This window comes from Homalodisca vitripennis, unplaced genomic scaffold, assembly GCF_021130785.1.
Source record: "Homalodisca vitripennis isolate AUS2020 unplaced genomic scaffold, UT_GWSS_2.1 ScUCBcl_4562;HRSCAF=10818, whole genome shotgun sequence".
In the NCBI taxonomy this organism is placed as follows: Eukaryota; Metazoa; Arthropoda; class Insecta; order Hemiptera; family Cicadellidae; genus Homalodisca; species Homalodisca vitripennis.
This window is the reverse complement of record NW_025780672.1, coordinates 1-19,836: the sequence shown is the minus strand read 5'-3', so window position 1 is coordinate 19,836 and position 19,836 is coordinate 1. Positions and strand designations below refer to the sequence as shown.

Genomic DNA, 19,836 nt, shown 5'->3' with positions numbered 1-19,836 from the left:
GATAACATGCAGTCTCAAGATAACAATTCTTTCCTGTCTATACCCTGTTCAGAACCATGACATCTAGCGATGCAGGTTTTAAAATACTCTGAGTGAATCGCGGATAAACTGTATAATATAAGTAAAAGTACATCATGTTTGTATCTATATTTGCATGTGCAAAAGCTAGAATCTATTTACTGTCACTGCAATAAAAATTGTTCCTTAAACACTATTATGACAAAATCATTCTATTTTAATGTTTCAGTATTTAAAGATCAATTCAATGTGAATTAATTTTACATATTGTTTCATATAAGTTTTTTTCACACCTATATTTTTATAAACTTTTTATCGTACAAAGATCACAGATACATAAAACGCATATGGACATGAGCTAAGGTATAAAAGGGTAGGGTACAGTAAAATCTATTTAAGCGCCTTCGTACGAAGTTCCCTAATAAAGGTAGTAGCATGAGTATGTCCCATTAGACCTGTACTGCACGGTGAACGTGGAACCGGTTATACACAATGTTGAAGACTTAGAGCAATTGGTAAAACTTTTAAAAATAGTAGTAAATGTTAATAAAACAATACTTTTGGAGGTTGGCAACTACCATGCTCAGGAAACCTGGTTCTCTGCTATTGGAAAAATATTGTTTTATTAACATTTAAATATTACTTATTTATTAACATTAGCTACTATTTTTTTATACACAAGGTATTTATCAGCATCTTGTCTTAAATGATTATACAAAAATTGACTCCTAGTGAGTGAGTTTGTGATTGGTCTGGCTATTTCATCGAATTTGACATTAAATATTTGATAATTTGCAGTAAGATATTTTGTTTTGTAATTGAAATTCCAATGAGGTTTTTTGACAGATTACAAGTTAAAACCATTTCAAAAATGTCAACAACTTGAACAGACAACCTGTAGGCTATTATCAAGTTTTTGTTTGTTACAGAAGTAAATATGAGTGGGAATAGAGGAGAGGCAGCTGGGGTCGGGGGAGGTCTACATTATACCAACTCTCGTCTTGCCTCTGTCCCAGCCCCCAACCCTTCCTCTGTGAGTAATTTCCCTTTTGTAGATGTTATTTATTTGTATGGTTTTTATTTAAGGATTATAATATGTGGTTTTTATTTTGTGTGTACTCTTTGTAATTAAGTTGTTTCTGTAATATATATCTATATTAAAAGAATTTATAGATTTTTTTTGTGACGATTTTGAGCTATAATCTAAAACTATTGTTTTATATATTATATATTTTGTATCAGACAGCCGATATTTCATAGATAATTAAAAGACTCGCTGATACTCTAAAAAGTTTGTGCTTGTTTTGGATTTGACTATAGGACTCTGACCCATTGGCTTCCAAAGTTCCAATGTTAATCTTGTGCTAGTATATTTGTTTACATTTTAGAAACATCTTTCTTTGTGGAATTTTTTAATTAATTTAAAATTAAAAACAAACACCAAATGAAAATTTAATATTAATTGTATGAGGCTTTTCATTTTCAATGAAAACATCATTAGGCCAACATAACTGAAATCAAAAGTAGTTACAATTGTAACATAAACAATTTTGTGCTCAAATAAAAGCACACTTATTTTTTACACTGAGGCATTCTAGGATTTCTTTAAATTATTTTCATGTTCTTTTTTATCATATTGTAAATTATTTCAATTTTGTAGCTATTAGATAATGAAATGTCTTTACTTTTCTTAACTTTCTTTTATAATTTTTTTTATACAGATCTTTGTAAAAGCCTATGGATTGAACTCTGAAAAGGTGCCCGTTTTTTTGAAGGGGGGATGAAATGATGAAATAGGATAAATCTGTATTGTGTTGATTTTCTGTATATATCAAATTCTAAGTGGTCAGTTTTATTTCTTATAATTAATAAATCTAAAAATGGGAAATATTTTTTGTGTTGATTTTATGTATATATCGAATTCAAAGTGGCCAATTGTATTTCTTACAATTAATAAATCTAGAAATGGGAGTTGTTGCTATATTTCACAAGTGTAATCTAGGATGCAACATAATGCATAGTTGAAAAATCAAAACAAGTTTATGGATACATGCCAAGAGGAGGGAGGGGGGTTCTTTGTCTGTTTATTTTTTTTGTGTATACAAGATTTGTTTAGGTTTGTATTACAGTTCAGATTTGAACAGGTTATATGTTTGAGGATTATTTAACACATCCACACTGATGTGGGCCTCTAGCGTCTGATACAAATCTTTGTTAAAACCTGACGTGGGACTGTAGAGGCCCATGTCTTTTCATTACCTCAGCCCAACATGGGGCTCTAGAGGACCACGCTTTGTATGATTTCTATAGTTAGTTTAACCCAGCCATACTTTCAATAGACATTCAAGCGTATCATACATCATTTTAGAATGGCTTTTAATGCTTTCTACGTAAATATATTTTTTCATGTTTAGTTGGCAACAGTGGTTCCTAGAGGTTGAGGCAACAGTCTAGAGCTGCACCCGGTGCATTAGGAAAAGCCCCAGTGATAGCAAGGCAAGCCATCCTTTGATTACCAGCCAGACCAGCTACCACCATCTTGGCCTACGTTTTTAGTCACCAGACAACACACAAAACACCAAGGTCTGACCAAGGAGACATAAAGCTAATACAAAAGCTTCGGCTTAAGTCCCCCAAGACCCACCTATCACGTGTCTGCATTGTATTAAGACCATTTCTCTCTGTGGCGATAACCCTTTGAGTTCCTCAGTTTAGGACCCTATCAAGGATCATGCCCGGATACTTAACCTCGGACTTTAACTGAATGGAAGAACCTCTCAGTAGAAATGGACCAAATGCCCTCCAGCTGACGCCTCCTAGTAAAGGCAACCATGGCAGCCTTGGTAGGGTTGACTCTAAGGCCCATCCGGTCACACAAGTTCCCCACCATGTTCAGAGCAGCATTGGTCAGTTCCGTTGCTGTTGTGTGGAACTTGCCACTCACAAGAATCACAATATCATCTGTGTACCCCTGTGCAAAGATACCACTACTGTTCAAAGACATGAGCAGATCATCCACAACTAGGTTCCACAGGAGAAAACTCAAAATGGACAATTCCTTGGTTATCAAAGAAAACCTCAAAACCTCTTGTCAACACCTTTGGCACAAGCTTTGCACAGACCTTTTGCATTTACAAACTCTCCGTCACTATCCCATTTACTACAAATGTTGTTAAGTTAAGGTTGTCAGTGATTACCCGGATACTTAACTAACAGTCTGAACTCAAAATTTTGCCCATTTGCTGGACGTTCTCATTGGTTCAGGCTGTTGTTGGGCGTCCAGAACGGTGCTAGTCGATGACCTTCTGGCCTTCCTTGGAGGTCTTGAGCTACCTTCTGCAATTTAGATCTCGAAATGTTGAATTCTTCCCAACCCATAAACAAAAACTTGAGTAACTTCACTATATTACCCGACTGGACCAGCATGCTGCTATAAATAGTCGCATCATTAACAAATCATGTGCATTTAGATAATGCACTCTGTACAATTGATGTTAATGAAGGGGTAGTTGTTGGGCAAACCAATAAGACTCCTTCTCAATTATGCTAATTTATTTTGTTTAACTTATACATTATCAGTGTATGACCCTGACTCAAACTGGAATAAAATGGTAGGAGCGTTTCCTTGCTCCAGTTGATTTTAATCAAATGTGCTATTGCCTTTCTTGAAATATCGCCTATTAGATTTGTCAGTTAAGTTTCTTTGGATTTTTATTTGGGCTATAAATTTTATAGTAATCATATTTATTAAAAAGGATTAATGATTTATTAAAAACAAAATGAAAATTATCCAAATATTACTACTGAAATGTGAAAGGTCCTAAAAATACTTCTTTACATTGTATGTATGAAATTAAAAATTTTTTATAATACGAGCACTAATTTTAATGTTTATTTGTAGATAATACCCAGTACACCTGGAAACATGACCAGAATAGTCACATCGGCATCAGACAATGCAGCAGTGGCTCGTGCCAGTAATGGACTGCCCAATGAGTCACGAAGTATTGTGGACCTGCTGAACAGCTCACCAAACTTAATGAGTTCATTGACATCCCCCGGTCACCACAGAACACAAAAGTGGAATGGCCCTGGAAAGTGGTGTGCGGAAGCGGAAGTTGTCCGATACGGGGGAGGACATTGGTTCAAGACGGAGAAGAATTGCGGAACACAAGGCGGTGCGTTTAAAAAGAATACAGAAGGAATATGTGGAACATGTCACGGAGTTGCTGACTCTGGAAGGGTGTAGTTTACCGGACGTGTATAGGAAACGGCCGGCTGTGTCTGCGTTGTTGAACTATTTACAGCGTAACCGGTTGGATTCCACCAATGAGAAAGAAGACTTGACCGCTTTCCTGGCACCCATTGCCCAACCGCTACCACAATTGGAATTAAAGGCTGCAGTTGTGGCGACACCTGGAGGAAGTCAAGTTGTCCCTTCAACTTCAACACCTGTAATTCAAGACTCGCCCAAAATAAATCTGTTTCAAGGTTGGTGCAATCTTTTAAAACTGTGTTAAATATTGAATATACTCACATTAGCTTGTGTTGTTTTAGAAGTATTTATCAAATGAAACAATTCTTCATCTTTTTCATGTAAAAAAAGGTTTAAGTACAATAAAGTTGATTTTTGTTAAAAAGAGTTTATCGAACATTTTATTTTTATTCTTATATTGAACATGTAACTCAAATGGATAGTCTTTATGACAAGTAGGTAAAAGTAATTTTCTCCAATTAATGATTCTCCCTTGAGTAAAAATCTCACTTGATCAATTAAATTTATTTTTAGGTAATAGTTTTATTTTCTTAATAGTTTCAATTTGTATAAAAATTAAGACACACTCCTATTTGTTGATAATGCTATATTTGTGTTATTTAAACCTACATTTAATTTAATTCCAATTAAAAGTTTGATATATTAAAAAAAATTAATACTTTCCGCTTCTTTAAGGTTTTCCTCCGTTGGAGCCTACGTCCAGTACTGCAGTCTCTCCAAGCTCTGACAAGAGGCAGTCATCTCCGTACAAGAGTGTTAACTTCCGAACAACAACAACAGAGCACCCACCCCTCAGCGGTTGCAGGCTTCACATGATTCCCCTCTTACTAGCCAAGAACAAATTGTGGAAAAGGCCAAACAGGTTAGGTTTTCATTGGAGAAGAAATTTCCTTTGAATTCACTTTAATATCTGCAAAATATGTTTTTTTAGATTATGAGGAAAATTTCATTTTACTACATAAATCTCTTTTACTTACAGGAAGCTCACGTAATGCAAAGGATAGGTGAGCTGCAGAGGGAAGGGTTGTGGGCAGAGAAGAGGTTACCGAAGGTGCAAGAACCGCCTAGGGCGAAGGCTCACTGGGATTACCTCATAGAAGAAATGGTGTGGCTGGCAGCTGATTTTGCACAAGAACGCAAGTGGAAGAAAGCTGCTGCTAAGAAGGTAAGTGAATACTTCTTTAGGGTGTTGAAACCCATTTTGGACTTGTGATACTTTTTAAGTTTCAGGTTGGGTTTGAGAACATTTGTTCATATTTTTATATTATTCAACAATAATCAATCCTAACTGATTCTATGAAGTAGTAAAACAGTGTATTTTTGCCTAAATTGGTTTTCTTGGCCAACTACAATAATTTAAAGTTCTGATTTTACATTAATAAATTTTGTCCCAGTTCTAACTCTTGTACCGTATGACGATAACACATGGGGGTGGTGACTTCTGAGGTCGTAGTAATAAATACTAGAAATACAAAGTTTACTTATAAGTTCAGTTTAATTACGAAAACTTAAAAGCACCACTTTTAGATGGTAAAGGAAAAGTTATGTAATGCCACGTTGCTGCCAATTAGCATATAATAACTAAAAAGTATATCTTCTAGGTGGGCCTAAAATATCCAATGTTCTATTGAATTATGCGTACGACATTTTACTTTACAAAACAATAATATTTCACTTCCCTTCGCAATAGGTAGACTCACAACCCGGGTGTCGGCGTCTTGGCACGAGACATTGAAGCTGTAGTCTAAGAACGGTTATTTCTAGAAGAGAAGTAGAAGTTGAGAAATGGTAGCCATCTATTCAAACAACACGTGAGATACATCAGCTACGTAAACTCGCCTAAAACAAATTCGCGACGGTATTAGCCATTTAATGATACAAATTACTATTTATAACAACGTGCTCGTCGCCATAAGGACGACGCCACAACCTTTATCTATCTCCATCAAGCAAATAAAAGATCTTCAAGGGTAAGTTACTTTACTATTCACATCTTTACTTTACGTTACATTCATTTTATATGTTCGGCATCAAAGGGCTAATTTAATAATACGAAAAGATAAATTTTACTTACGGACAAAGCGCGCGAGGTCCTGATGGGTTACGTAGTTGGGCTGCTACAAAGGGTTAGAAGAAAAAATTCATACGCGTGCCAATTAGGTAGTTACTCCGCCCAATAATTTAGTTCCGGAACATTGGATGTAAAATGATATTATATTATACTGGCTGATTAAGGTTGCGAAATTTACATTGTATGAAATTTAATTAACTAATTTACGGTACAGAATATCCCCCCTGTTTTGATTTCGCAACCTAATTAGTCGCTTTACTTTAAACATATTCTAAATAACAAACTTAATTCAACCTTTTATTAATTACATAAATTCAAATTCAACCATAACAATACGATAGCGCGGGGTTTCAAAAGTTTCCTATCAAATCCGCTAGATCGCATGCCAATACAGTTCTATGACTGCTCGCTTAGGGACCAAAAATAGAAAATCAATTTAGGCAAACTATTTTCATGCAGTGCACGTTGCAGCGTTTTAGAATTTGCGGGTCGTTGCAAGAATAAGGACATTTAAGGCGATTAAATCGTGAAACAAGTGTAGTGTAGTGTTTTGTTATATAGGCGCCACATTCATACTTCTTTTTTGCATTCATACCAGTGTTTTGTGTATAGTGTTTTGCCATTAAATACCCTGAGACTTGCGGACAAGTTACCAATATGGATCGAATACTTTGGAATGAAACGTCCCCTCACGAGAAGCTAAGTCCTCACATTTCTTATTACTACTCATCACTCTTAATATACATATTTACATACAACATCCTATACATCTTACATCTACATGAATTTTAACACTTCAAATATATCCACAAAATTCAAACTTCAATATTTTGACATACATACAAAAGACAGACACAACTTTTCATATTTGTTTCCTATATTACAAACAGGATCAACTCTGTCTCATTTCTTTATACAAAGTCTACCTACAAACTCTTTTTCTATATTTTATTTCCATTGAAACATTCGTTAAGAATTCACTAAACAATTAACTTCCTGGATTTTATCTTATCTTTTAAATTTAGCAGCAAGTGGTTCCTTAAGCTAGGGATGCTACAAAGTTTTTTTTTATACAGAACAGGTCTTAATTTAATTTTAAATCTACAATATGAACCTTTTTTACATTCAAAACATTTTCAGTGTGTTGTACAATACAAGTTACAGGGCTTAAAAAATATAGAATTCTATAAATTCCTACATATTTTGGTGCTAATTTTGCACAAAACTTTTCTACCTTATTGCTTAAATAGTGGGTTCTAATCCATACTAAGGAATGCAACTTAAAGGGATGTTTTACATTTTGCTCTGAGTACTTTTGTCTATTACTGTTATGTGCTATACTCCTTTTTACATTCACCACCGCTCTCTTTAAATTGTTTACAACAGTTTCCTTGGACAAATTCTCACCAATTAGATCATTTAGCTTCCATAAATTAGATAAAGCATTATTACAGGAATGATTAAACATTAAATCAAAGGCAGCAAAACCTGTGCTTTCATTATGGGCGGTGTTTAAACTTAATTGTATATAGCCTAGGTCATTATCCCAATTACTATGACAGTTGTGATAGAAACTACGTAATAATGTAGATATGTTTCTAATATGCCTTTCTGATTGATTTCCATTAGCCCTGTAAGGCGCTAGTCTACGGTGTTCAATAAAATTCTTAAATAAGAACTTCTTAAAATACAGTGATGTAAAATATGCGGCATTGTCTGACACTATTATTTTAGGTACAGAAAAGTTGTTAAAAATTATGCGGTCTAATTTATTACATATTTCAGCACTCTTACATTCCCTCAAAGGGATTAGCCATAGAAATTTACTGGCGGCATCTACAACTACAAGTAAATATACATTGCTGTTTCTAGTTCTCACTAAGGGACCTAAAAGATCTATGAATAAACAATCCATATTGTTCTTAAATGGCACAGATACTAAATTCGCCTTCATATTTTCTTTGGCACACTTTACTCATTTTACAAACATTACATGTTTTCACTTTTGCCTTTATAATTTCGTCTAAATCAGGTCTATAAAAATACTGATTAATTTTTCTTTGCGTTCTAGCAATGCCTAAATGACCTCCTATTAAAGAACTGTGGAAGAATTCATATACTAAATCGATTAACTGTACAGGCAAAAATATCTTACTCTTACTTTTTACATTCCTTTTGTACATCAGTAAATTGTTTTTTTATAAAATAACATAAATTGTTACTATTGCTTTTAACAGATTGAATGATTCGCTGAGTTTCTTTATCTTGAAGTTGATATTTTTCTAAATCTTTAAACGCTAATGGCAAATCATTAATTAACAACCACAAATTATCCTTGTTATTGCACTTATTATTTATCTGCATTTTAGGCTTTACATTAGATGTTCGTTTACATGTTTGCCTTCGGGAGGAGTTTGAATGGCAGAAGGAAATCGATAATCTATTTTTTATCCTGGTCTGGAACGTTCCGGCAGTCACTGGGGCTCGGATCAGCTGTTCCTGTTGACTCGCCCTCAAACATACGTGAAAGGGCGTCTGCCAGCGCATTATCGGTGGAACTTTTAAATTCCACCTCAAATGGCAAATTCAAAATCCTCTCGATCCACCGGGCAAGTCTTCCTACCTTCCTTTTGTGATTGAGGACATAGGATAAAGCTTGGTTATCAGTTATTAATTTAAAGGTTCTTACTTCTAAAAATTCGTGCCATTTTTCTATGCAAATTAGTGCACTCAAAGCTTCTTTTTCATAAACAGTATATTTTAATTCGCATCAGTAAATTTCCTAGAGTAATAGGCTATTGGCATTAATTCATTTTGGTCGTTTTTCCTGTAACAAACAACCACCTGCGGCTATTCCACTAGCATCTGTCATTACTATAAATTGCTTTGAAAAATCGGCTAACTGGAGTACAGGAGGATTCATTATAGCTTTCTTTTAACTTTACAAACGAATCTTGACATTCACTTGTCCAAACAAATTTAGCGTTTTTTCCTTCTTAAACGATTTAAAGGATTACATAATTCGGCATAATTATTTATAAATTTTGAAAAGAAATTGGTCATACCTAAAAACTGTGAAATTTTGTTTGGCGTTCTTAGGCGGCATAAATTCTCTTATACTCCTTGTTCGCTCGGGATCTATAGTTACTGTATTATTTTTTATTAAGTTCCCCAAAAAGGAGATTTCCTCAAAACAAAACTTTGCTTTCTCTAGGTTTGCCGTTAAGCCATGTTTGCTTAGTCTATTTACAATCTCTCTGACATGTACTAAATGCGAATCAAGGTCTTTACTGTACACTAAGATATCATCACAAAAATTTATCACATATTTAAATTTTTAATATTGTCTAGGACTTTGTCCAGATAGGCGGACAATACAGCACTACCAACATGTAAACCAAAGGGTACTCGTTTAAATTTATATTTACCAAATATAGTGCTAAATGAGGTAAGATCTTGACTATCAGGTGATAATGGACATTGCAAAAAACTTTTTCTTAAATCTATTATTGAGAAATATTTGGCTCCACTAAGATGTTGATAATAATTATTTAAATCACCAATGGGAAAATCAATTTTCTGTAACTTTTTATTTAATTCGGTATAATTGACTACAAGTCCTGTCCTTTTTGGTTAAAAAGGCTGGACTGGAGTAGGCTGAAGTACTGGGTTCAATTATTCCTTGGTCCAACCAATCCTGTATTATTGTTTTCATCTTATTTACAGTAGGAGGGCTCATAAAATAAGGCCTAATATTTACAGGTGTGGGGTCATTTAGAACTAATCTCACTTCCAAATCTAGAGCCTCTCCTAATTTTGGATTAAAAACATTTGGAAAATCCCCTATAAGGTTTTGTATCTCAGCCTCAGCTCTAGTGCACCCTATTTTTACATCAATGCTGTTTACTTCATGTTCAAAAGGCTGTTGTCTGACAATAGTTTATTTTCTCATTACAATTGAATTTAAAATAACATGAATCCCCATCAAGATCTAAAATTAATTTGCTATTAGATATAAATGGGTTTCCCAATACAATGTCCCATTTTAAATTATCCAATACAATAAATTTTACTTTCCAACAAAATTTAGAAATTTTTATCTTAGCATCACAGTAACCAAAACATTTTATTTCAGTGTTATTTGCAGCAAACATTCTATCATCTGACTTCATTAATTTAGAAACATTTTTATTCAATAATAGGCTATCATAAAATTCTTTATTAATTATATCTCTTGTAGCACCAGTATCTAATAAGCAGTTTTTTTTTTACATTTTTACCCACTATAGCTTCAATTAAAGGCATATTGTTACACTGTCTAACATTTAGTCTTAAATTAATTAGGTTTTCTATAGTTTTAATTTACTCCAATTTTTAATTACCTTTACCATAGACTCTCATAAAAATAGTGTTTTTCTTTTCTTACTGTATTACTATTTATAAAATTATTATTCTTAAACTTATGAAACCGGGGAGAGATATTTTTAGGTGTTGTGTGTAATACCACTCCCCTGTCAACTAGTTTTTTTGGATTCCTAAAACAATTTTTTGCTAAGTGACCAGGCCTATTACAATTGAAACATAACTTTGGGTTTTTGATAGTAGGCCCTACTATTCCTAGGTTTCAACATGTGGTGGATACATGTTGTTAACATAATATGTCTTACTTAAATTGTCCCTTAAGTTATCATTAAAGGTTATATTGTTTACTAGCTATACACACATTTTCCCAAATCTGTAAAACAAATGGGATTGTTTTCAAAAATTAACTTATTTCTATCTGTAGGCTTTAATACCTCTTTTTATAACAAGTTACCAAGTCCTGTTCACTTATGTTACACAATAAAACTTGACTGAGCTCTTTGATGTCATAGATGTATTCATACAGTGGCTCATCAAAACCTTTGTGGCCCTATAAACTAAAATCTAGTCTCAGTCTTTCAATTAGGCCTACAGGGATAAAAGCACTAATTAATTCCCTGTGTAGATAGTTGACATTTGGCATGACAGACTTACACTGTAATTATTTGGCTAAAAGTGGACCTTTTTGCATAACATGGTAACAATGCTAAAATTTCATTTTTCTGATAGGCTAGTTTCACATTTTAGTTTTAACAAAGTTTTCAAAAAGTTTATTAGCTCAGGTACTACTAAGCCATTTGTGTTACTGTAAAATTTTGTAAATAACATTCTACAGGATTGTTTAACTTATTAAACATATTTAAACCAGACATAGGTTGACTAAACACAATCATTGTTTGCATTATAAAATAGGCATTATAGGCAAAAGTGGGGGTACTAGGCAGTAGGCTGTGATATTGTTGGTGGTTGTACAGAAATAGGGCCTATTTGTTCTTTCACTGCCTGTTCCATAGCCTCATCTTGTTCTAATGATTCATTTAAATTGGCTTCTAACATTTTAAGCTGTTCTATGGTTCACTGTAGGTAGCAAGTTTTTAGCTAACTGTTGTTCAACATTTACTAGCCTACACTTTAAAGCTGATAAAAAGTTTCACTATGTACAGAACTTAGTTCCTAGCTGGTTGTCTAAAAATAAACGGTTTATTAAATGTTTACACTTTTCTTGGAATTTGGTGATTTCTAAAGGTGAACTAGCACTGTTCAATTCACTGCACCCATGTTCTAATAATATCACTTTTTCACTGAGAAGTTTTTACTTCCTGATTGTGGTCTATTTTTAATAGGCTACTAGGAGTAGGTAAAATATTGTTTCTCAAACACTGTCTTAAGGACTTTCTGAGTTCATTTACTGTACTGTCACTATTTAATTTAATACCTCTAGATATCAGTTCAAATACCAACTCATCTTTAGACAAATATTCTATTTTAATGGCAGGCATCGTGGCGGTTTTCACTCAGTTTCACCCAGTTGATGGCAGAGTAGGCCACATCAATAGCAGATTCGCGCAATAAAATTGTGTACCGTATGACGATAACACATGGGGGTGGTGACTTCTGAGGTCGTAGTAATAAATACTAGAAATACAAAGTTTTACTTATAAGTTCAGTTTAATTACGAAAACTTAAAAGCACCACTTTTAGATGGTAAAGGAAAAGTTATGTAATGCCACGTTGCTGCCAATTAGCATATAATAACTAAAAAGTATATCATCTAGGTGGGCCTAAAATATCCAATGTTCTATTGAATTATGGCGTACGACATTTTACTTTACAAAACAATAATATTTCACTTCCCTTCGCAATAGGTAGACTCACAACCCGGGTGTCGGCGTCTTGGCACGAGACATTGAAGCTGGTAGTCTAAGAAACGGTTTATTTCTAGAAGAGAAGTAGAAGTTGAGAAATGGTAGCCATCTATTCAAACAACACGTGAGATACATCAGCTACGTAAACTCGCCTAAAACAAATTCGCGACGGTATTAGCCATTTAATGATTACAAATTACTATTTATAACAACGTGCTCGTCGCCATAAGGACGACGCCACAACCTTTATCTATCTCCATCAAGCAAATAAAAGATCTTCAAGGGTAAGTTACTTTACTATTCACATCTTTACTTTACGTTACATTCATTTTATATGTTCGGGATCAAAGGGCTAATTTAATAATACGAAAAGATAAATTTTACTTACGGACAAAGCGCGCGAGGTCTGATGGGTTACGTAGTTGGGCTGCTACAAAGGGTTAGAAGAAAAAATTCATACGCGTGCCAATTAGGTAGTTACTCCGCCCAATAATTTAGTTCCGGAACATTGGATGTAAAATGATATTATATTATACTGGCTGATTAGGTTGCGAAATTTACATTGTATGAAATTTAATTAACTAATTTACGGTACACTCTTAATTCAATTCCAATTTCTATTTAGTTTTGGATTCAAATAACATCTCAGATACTTGACTACATAATCAAATACCTTGATATTTTACAAGGACATTTAGTTTCACAGTGGTCACTTGGAAATAGTTGCATGACACTTAGAAATGCAAAGTGGTAACTTCTGCCTAATTGTTATTAAACTTGGACAATCACTGATTCTGAAATTGTTCTGGATTATTGAGGTATCTTCTAGTGACCATAACTTATCCCAGATGTTTAAATCAATTTAAAATATAATTTTTATATCAATATTGTTAATCAATTATAACTAATTAATAAAGCAATTCATTGTTAATAGTTTTGTCAAAAGAATAATACAAATGTTGAATTCATACTTGTTTAGTTGTTTCAAATACTGGATTAGTTTTTTCCTACAATATCTGTGTTGATGATGGCTTATTATATTGACCAGTTTATATTCATGTGCAGAACAACACTGTTTCAGTGTGCGAAAATGGTCCAGAAGCATTTCCAGGACAAAGAACTGATGGCTCAGAAGGCTGTCCGATCCCAGGAACTGCAACTGAAAAGGATTGCAAGTTGTATGGCTAAAGAAGTCAAACAGTTTTGGACAAATGTAGAAAAGGTAAGATATTTACATAGATTGAAACCCAATTATTCTTTTTTTTTAACATTTACTGTATTAGTGATGTGTTTAAGCCGAATCTAGAATGTACCATATCCTCCAACAAAGATTCTGATTAAAAAATCAGATGATAGGTTGCGATAAATCGAAATCTCCGTAGGTCTTAATAATTGGCGAATCTGCATTACACAAATTACTGAATGCTAAAATGTGTTTTACCATACTTTGTGTTTTAAAATCCATAAATGGATGATTATCGTACTTTTGTAAATATCTTGGTTGTAGTTATCATTATCTATATTTACGTTTGCGCCATGGGTTTGCTTGCATTTATTCGTGGATGACAATTGACATTACGAAAATTACTGATCGCGGAAGTGTGGATATTGTTGTACTTTAATAGGTGCCCTATTCAACAAATTAATTGTAATTTTGTAAATATTATTTTGCTTGTTCTTTAATTAGGTAAATTGATTGCGCTGAAAACTAGTGACAGTATGCAAATAACCTAAGATCGCTAAGACATATTTTAGTTGTACTTTAATTTTGAAAAAATGTATATAGATAACCTAATAAAGGAATTATTGTACTTTAGTAAATAATATTTCATGTAATAGTTTTGTATTTGTATTCTTGTTCGTACAATGCATGGGGTCTTGTTGTTGTCGAATTCCGCACAGGTGGATGTTTGATTATTCAGTTTTATAAGTTATAATAAATATAAATGCCTATAAACTATTTACAAATTAGTCCATATATTCCTGGAAAAGCCCATATTACATTCTATCCATAGAGTATAAATATATATATATGATACTTTTGTCCCCTTTAATAAAAAAAAAAAATATGAATTTATTTATATGAAACCTCTGCAAATTCATTTACCAGTAGAATGATATTCTTAAATAAACTTTAATATTATCACCACGACGAGCCTCCAAAAGTTTAAGAAATAACAGAAATTGCATTTATAGACCGATCTGAATTAAAAAACCAAATATCTGGAGTTGAATTTTTAAGGTTCATAAGCGAATTGTTGAGATTAGAAAAATTCTGAATTTGTTGCCCATGGCACTAACACCATACTTATCATGTTTTTCTTTCCCCCGCTTGTCCTTACTAACTCTCTTTTTCCAGATCTTTTGTTTGTCTATGTTCATAAGCACTTTTTCCCTTCTGTTTCTATGTTTTCATTAAATTAAATGATCTTTTATATTGAAATAAATAATGGAGGAGGAATGGCCCCACTATTGCCTCCACCCCCAAATGTTTCTCAGCGTTCTTATATTGGTTTTAGTACTGTGTTTCTTTTCTCCTAGAACCACTCAATTTATTCCACCTCAATTGATTTCTTACTTATGACCAGTTGTTCAATAGCCTCCCAGTTAGATACGACATACTTTCTATATACTGGATTGAATGTTTAATTGGTAGCAATCATTCACTAGAAATTTCCATGCAATCAAAGATTTTGGCTTTCAAAAAAAGGTAACTTTTTGCATGTTTTTGGTACTCATGTAATTTTTCTAAAACAACAGTCTAGGTTTCCAAGTTTAATGTATGACTATATTTTACCTACTGATGATTTGTAATCTTCTTGACAAGAGGACTGTCATTGATGTAAAATGTGTTTTCAGCTGGTTGAATATAAACAACAAACAAGGTTGGAAGAGAAGCGTAAAAAGGCGCTGGACCAACATCTCAGTTTTATAGTGGACCAAACTGAGAAGTATTCATCATTGGTTGCTGAGAGTATGAACAAAACTGGAGCAGAGAGCGTTTCCCATTCGGTGGTCTCTTCTCGAGCACCTTCACCCCTCCACTTTACATCATACGTCCGATGGTGAGTTTAAGGCTTAATGACATCCTACTTGTGTAACAGGAAACAAATGGTATATAAAAGTAATGATGGATCTAATTTTCAATTAATTAAATCTGGTGTTACCCAGGATCTGTCTTAGGACCATTCCTATTTTTAATAGCAATAAATGATTTCTCAGGTAATATACCTTGCAAATCAGTATTATATGCAGACGATACTACTTTAGTTTGGAATGGAAAAGACATGGGAAGATTTGCAAGTAGATCAGAATGTATCAATGAATATTGCAGAGAGCTGGTTTAAAACAAATAATTTAAATATAAATAAAAAAAGACAGAATCAATTATTTTTTCACTAACTAAATCAACTGAAGCAGAGTCTATTAAACCACTTGGCCTATACTTAGACAGCAAGTTTGAAATAGGATATACATATACACATACCTTTGCAAAAAGCTATCTAAAATAACTTATTTACTAAGAAAACTTAAACTTTGTGTTAGTAGTGATATGTTGATGATCAATGCGTATTATGCTTTTTTCACTCTCAGATTGTATATAGTGTTACTTTATGGGTAAATAGTACTAATATAGAAAGTTTTTAGATGGCAAAAATATACTATACGGACAGTAAAAGGACTGGACAATCGTGAATCTTGTTTTCCTATTTTCAAAGAATTAAAAATAATGACATTCCCATGTTTATAATATATTTCTGTCCTAATAAATGTAAAAGAAAATTTGCATAAATATAAAATTACATCTGATATACATAATTATAACACAAGAAATAAACTATGCCCTAGATTTACTACCTGCTAGACTTATAAAACAAATAACAGCATATTTTGCATGAAAATCGATTATTTAACAAATTGCCACAATCCGCTCACACTGTCACTGTTAATAAATTCAAATGTTGCTTGAAAAAATGGTTAACCCATTGCGGCCGGGCCTAACGGCACGGTGACGAGCTCAGGTCGCAAAAGCGGTCTGCTTTTAAATTTCCCTCCAAATAGTTCTGTTAATGTCTGATAGATCGGGCGACTGTCTTCACTTGTCTACTAAGAGTATGGTTTAACTAAACGGTCCCTAGCGTTAGGAGTTATTCAAAAGTATTTTTATAAATATCCCTAACAGACATCGCAGTTGTATGTCGAAGTTTGAAAAATCATTACATATGAGTTTACTCTCTGCTTATTTAGACGCTTCTGATTGTGTGTTTTCCTTCAGTTTGTATATTATATAATAACCCTTTGAGGATAGTGACACAACTTAAAGACAACGCAGACGGTTTTTCATGTTTGGTGGTTTATTAGTCTAGAACAATGGCCCGCGATGTTGCAATCCGATTCGCCCCGAGCCGCTTTAATTTAGACTATGATTCAGACATCCATGCCGTGCCACGCCGTAAACCATTTGCATTGCGTGTTATCGTTTCCTACAAGTCAAGGATTACTACGCGAGCAGGCCCATGTATCCATCTGAACGAATAACCTTTCGTCAGCTGACAATTATCTAGTAAATCGTACAATAGCGGAGCGAAACAATGTGGCGCACCATTGCTGTTCGTCTGCGCGCCAACTGCCCGTGAATTAAACCCTTTTGAACCCCAGCCATTTTTTTCCATGGACTTGCCAGAAAGTCCATGGCGATAAGGGACCTGTCAGTGCAGAAATTGATGGGAAAATAACTATCTATTGTTTCCTTATTTTTGGAGATAATTTTTAGGTTTTTGTTTTAAATTGTTCACAAATATAAGTGGTACTCTTAGATGTATTAGTTAATAAAGTACTTTTTAACACGAATTGATTTAGTAGTTTTATTTAGCGTATTTATACATACAATTTTTTTTACCCTTTAGACATACATAAAGGTTAGAGAAAAAAAATCTGTAGCCCCTGAAAAATGAAGCAATTTTGTTCGTACACAATATTTCTTACTAACAACTCGCTAACACAAAATTTGAAACAGAACATTTCCTTGGATAAATTGCATGGAGATATATATCCAATTAATTGTATTGCTGCATAAGCACTCTTCTCTTCATATAATTTCCATACATAAGGCCTACAACGTCAGTAGACATGTATACACAGATATGTACTACTTGTTTTTCCAACCTTTTGAAATAATAACAATTGTAACAATAAAACACACAACACCTAATTGTAATGGTCTTTAGTAGACTAAAACTTGTATTCAATTTTTTCAAAAAACTTGAAAAGAAAATAATATTTACAATATATATATATATTATATATACACAACTCAATTCATTGTCTTCAAAAATAGCACATTCACCACTAATAATAGGGTACTTTGGGATTTATACCAGACCACACCAGTATGAAAGAGAACCACAAAAATATAAAATTTTATAGAAACCAACATGATAGAACGAAAAAACAACTCTATTAATATTACAAAATTAACAAACCTTACAAGCATTTCTCCAGCATTGTGGATCGGTTATTGTTTTGTCGCTGTCACTTTGAGTATCTTTCTCAAGAATCCCGAATTAATGACAGGCCCAACGCTGGCATCACATGAATTTGCACGGGTACATAATATGCCTTATTCATTACAATTCAATTTACTATTTCTGATCAGATCGCTCTTAGAAATTTGATATTTATACTGATAGTAACTATCTCGAAAGGATGTTTTTTCTTTCTTTGACATCAGCAGCTGAAGGCAATGGCACTCCCGGCCTAGTTTGGGTGGCGGAGTGTTGATCAAGAATAAAAACACGTTTTGAGTGTTTTTTTTTCCAAGTAAAGAGTTTAGTTTTTAGTTTTGATCAATGTTTTGTTTTTATTGAATTTATTGTGTTTGGTAGAACATGTAGAGGTAAAACAACAGGAAGTACATACAAAGCGATGCAACCCAGCTGAACGGTGCGGACGAGAACTCTGCAATCACGTTATCTTACTCAGACCGGCTGTTCCGACTGATTGACCTCTCTGTCTGAAGATGGGGAGGGGTTTTAGCGATAAGACGATTCCTGTTTTATATTGACGAAATATTGTTCTAACAGCGTGACGTCTAATCTAGTAATCCAGTAGAAGCAAAATGTCAAATAACGATTCATGTCTTGGGTATGTGTCTGATATAATATCCCAAATGTACCAATAATAGTGTTTTTCGAAAGTGAGTTTTCAACTTCACTGGATAAGCTTTTCTCTGACGACGTTTACTCATGTTTTTTTACTAATAATACAATAAATTCACACGAAAAACAACCGCTTTTTTCAATCACCTCAAACTAATCTGAGGTTATAAGTCCAAGCATACAACAACACAGTGCAACTGAAGTCGTCTGACAGCTGACATATGACAAATAAACTACGCTCAACGACGACGAAGTAACGATGCCACATTGAGAAAGGTTTATTGATTAGCTCCCGTTTAGCCGTGTAGCCCGTTTCCTTCACCCGACTACTAATACCGGAAACTGATGGCATTTGGACATATTATTAAGCCAGCTACATTAAATTCTCAGTGACGTCCGACCCTGATACCCGGTTTACGTTGAGGGCCCACATTTATAGGCTACGACCGACCTCTGTCCGTTATAAAGTCGGACCGCCAGGGCTGAACAAGGCGGATAATTAGCTGCTTCACGCCTCGAGCTGGTGCCCGGCTCGCGCCAAAACAAATACAGATCTGCCATGGGTTACCACAGCGGAACCAAGTTTTCTACAAGATTGATGACTAGCTACTGATTGTGATAAATTTAATGGAACATCTTTTGTTACTAATTTTGAAATCACGGAAGCGTAAAATTCGGATTAGATAAGTTGTAATGTATTTATTTATAAAAAATGTATGATGTACTAGGTATATAGGGCTATTACATTGTTTTAAATTGTTATTAGTTTATTGTATTTTTATGTTAGTTAATCTGTTGTCTAATTATTTATTTTGTAAATTTATGTCTATTTATATGTCGTAATTAATTTACGTTTTATTAATGTATTGAAGTCTCTTAACAGTGTAAGTATTATAATTATAGTGTTATAACTATTTATAATGTTCCTATATTTATTTTAGTTTTCACATAAACATATTGGTTTATATAATCACTGTCTTTTAACCTATTTGAATCAATTTATGTTTTTAAATGTTAAAACTATTACATTGTAGTATTATATAGTCTTGTAACTAATTTATTATTGTTATTCTATATTTATTTAAA

At 33.6% G+C, this 19,836-nt stretch overlaps 2 protein-coding genes across 2 annotated transcripts; both read left to right on the top strand.

The window, feature by feature from the left end:
- The first annotated feature begins 887 nt into the window (after positions 1-887).
- Positions 888-4,267, top strand: LOC124372991. Its single transcript, XM_046831400.1, has 2 exons — positions 888-1,051; positions 3,920-4,267. The coding sequence occupies exons 1-2, from the start codon at positions 956-958 to the stop codon at positions 4,265-4,267; spliced, it is 444 nt and encodes a 147-aa protein (XP_046687356.1). The 5' UTR covers positions 888-955.
- Positions 4,268-5,062: 795 nt separating this feature from the next.
- On the top strand, positions 5,063-15,661 carry LOC124372990 (helicase domino-like). Its single transcript, XM_046831399.1, has 4 exons — positions 5,063-5,156; positions 5,274-5,459; positions 13,674-13,814; positions 15,452-15,661. Exons 2-4 carry the CDS (start codon positions 5,286-5,288, stop codon positions 15,659-15,661), a joined length of 525 nt encoding a protein of 174 aa, XP_046687355.1. The 5' UTR covers positions 5,063-5,156; positions 5,274-5,285.
- The last annotated feature ends 4,175 nt before the right edge of the window (positions 15,662-19,836 follow it).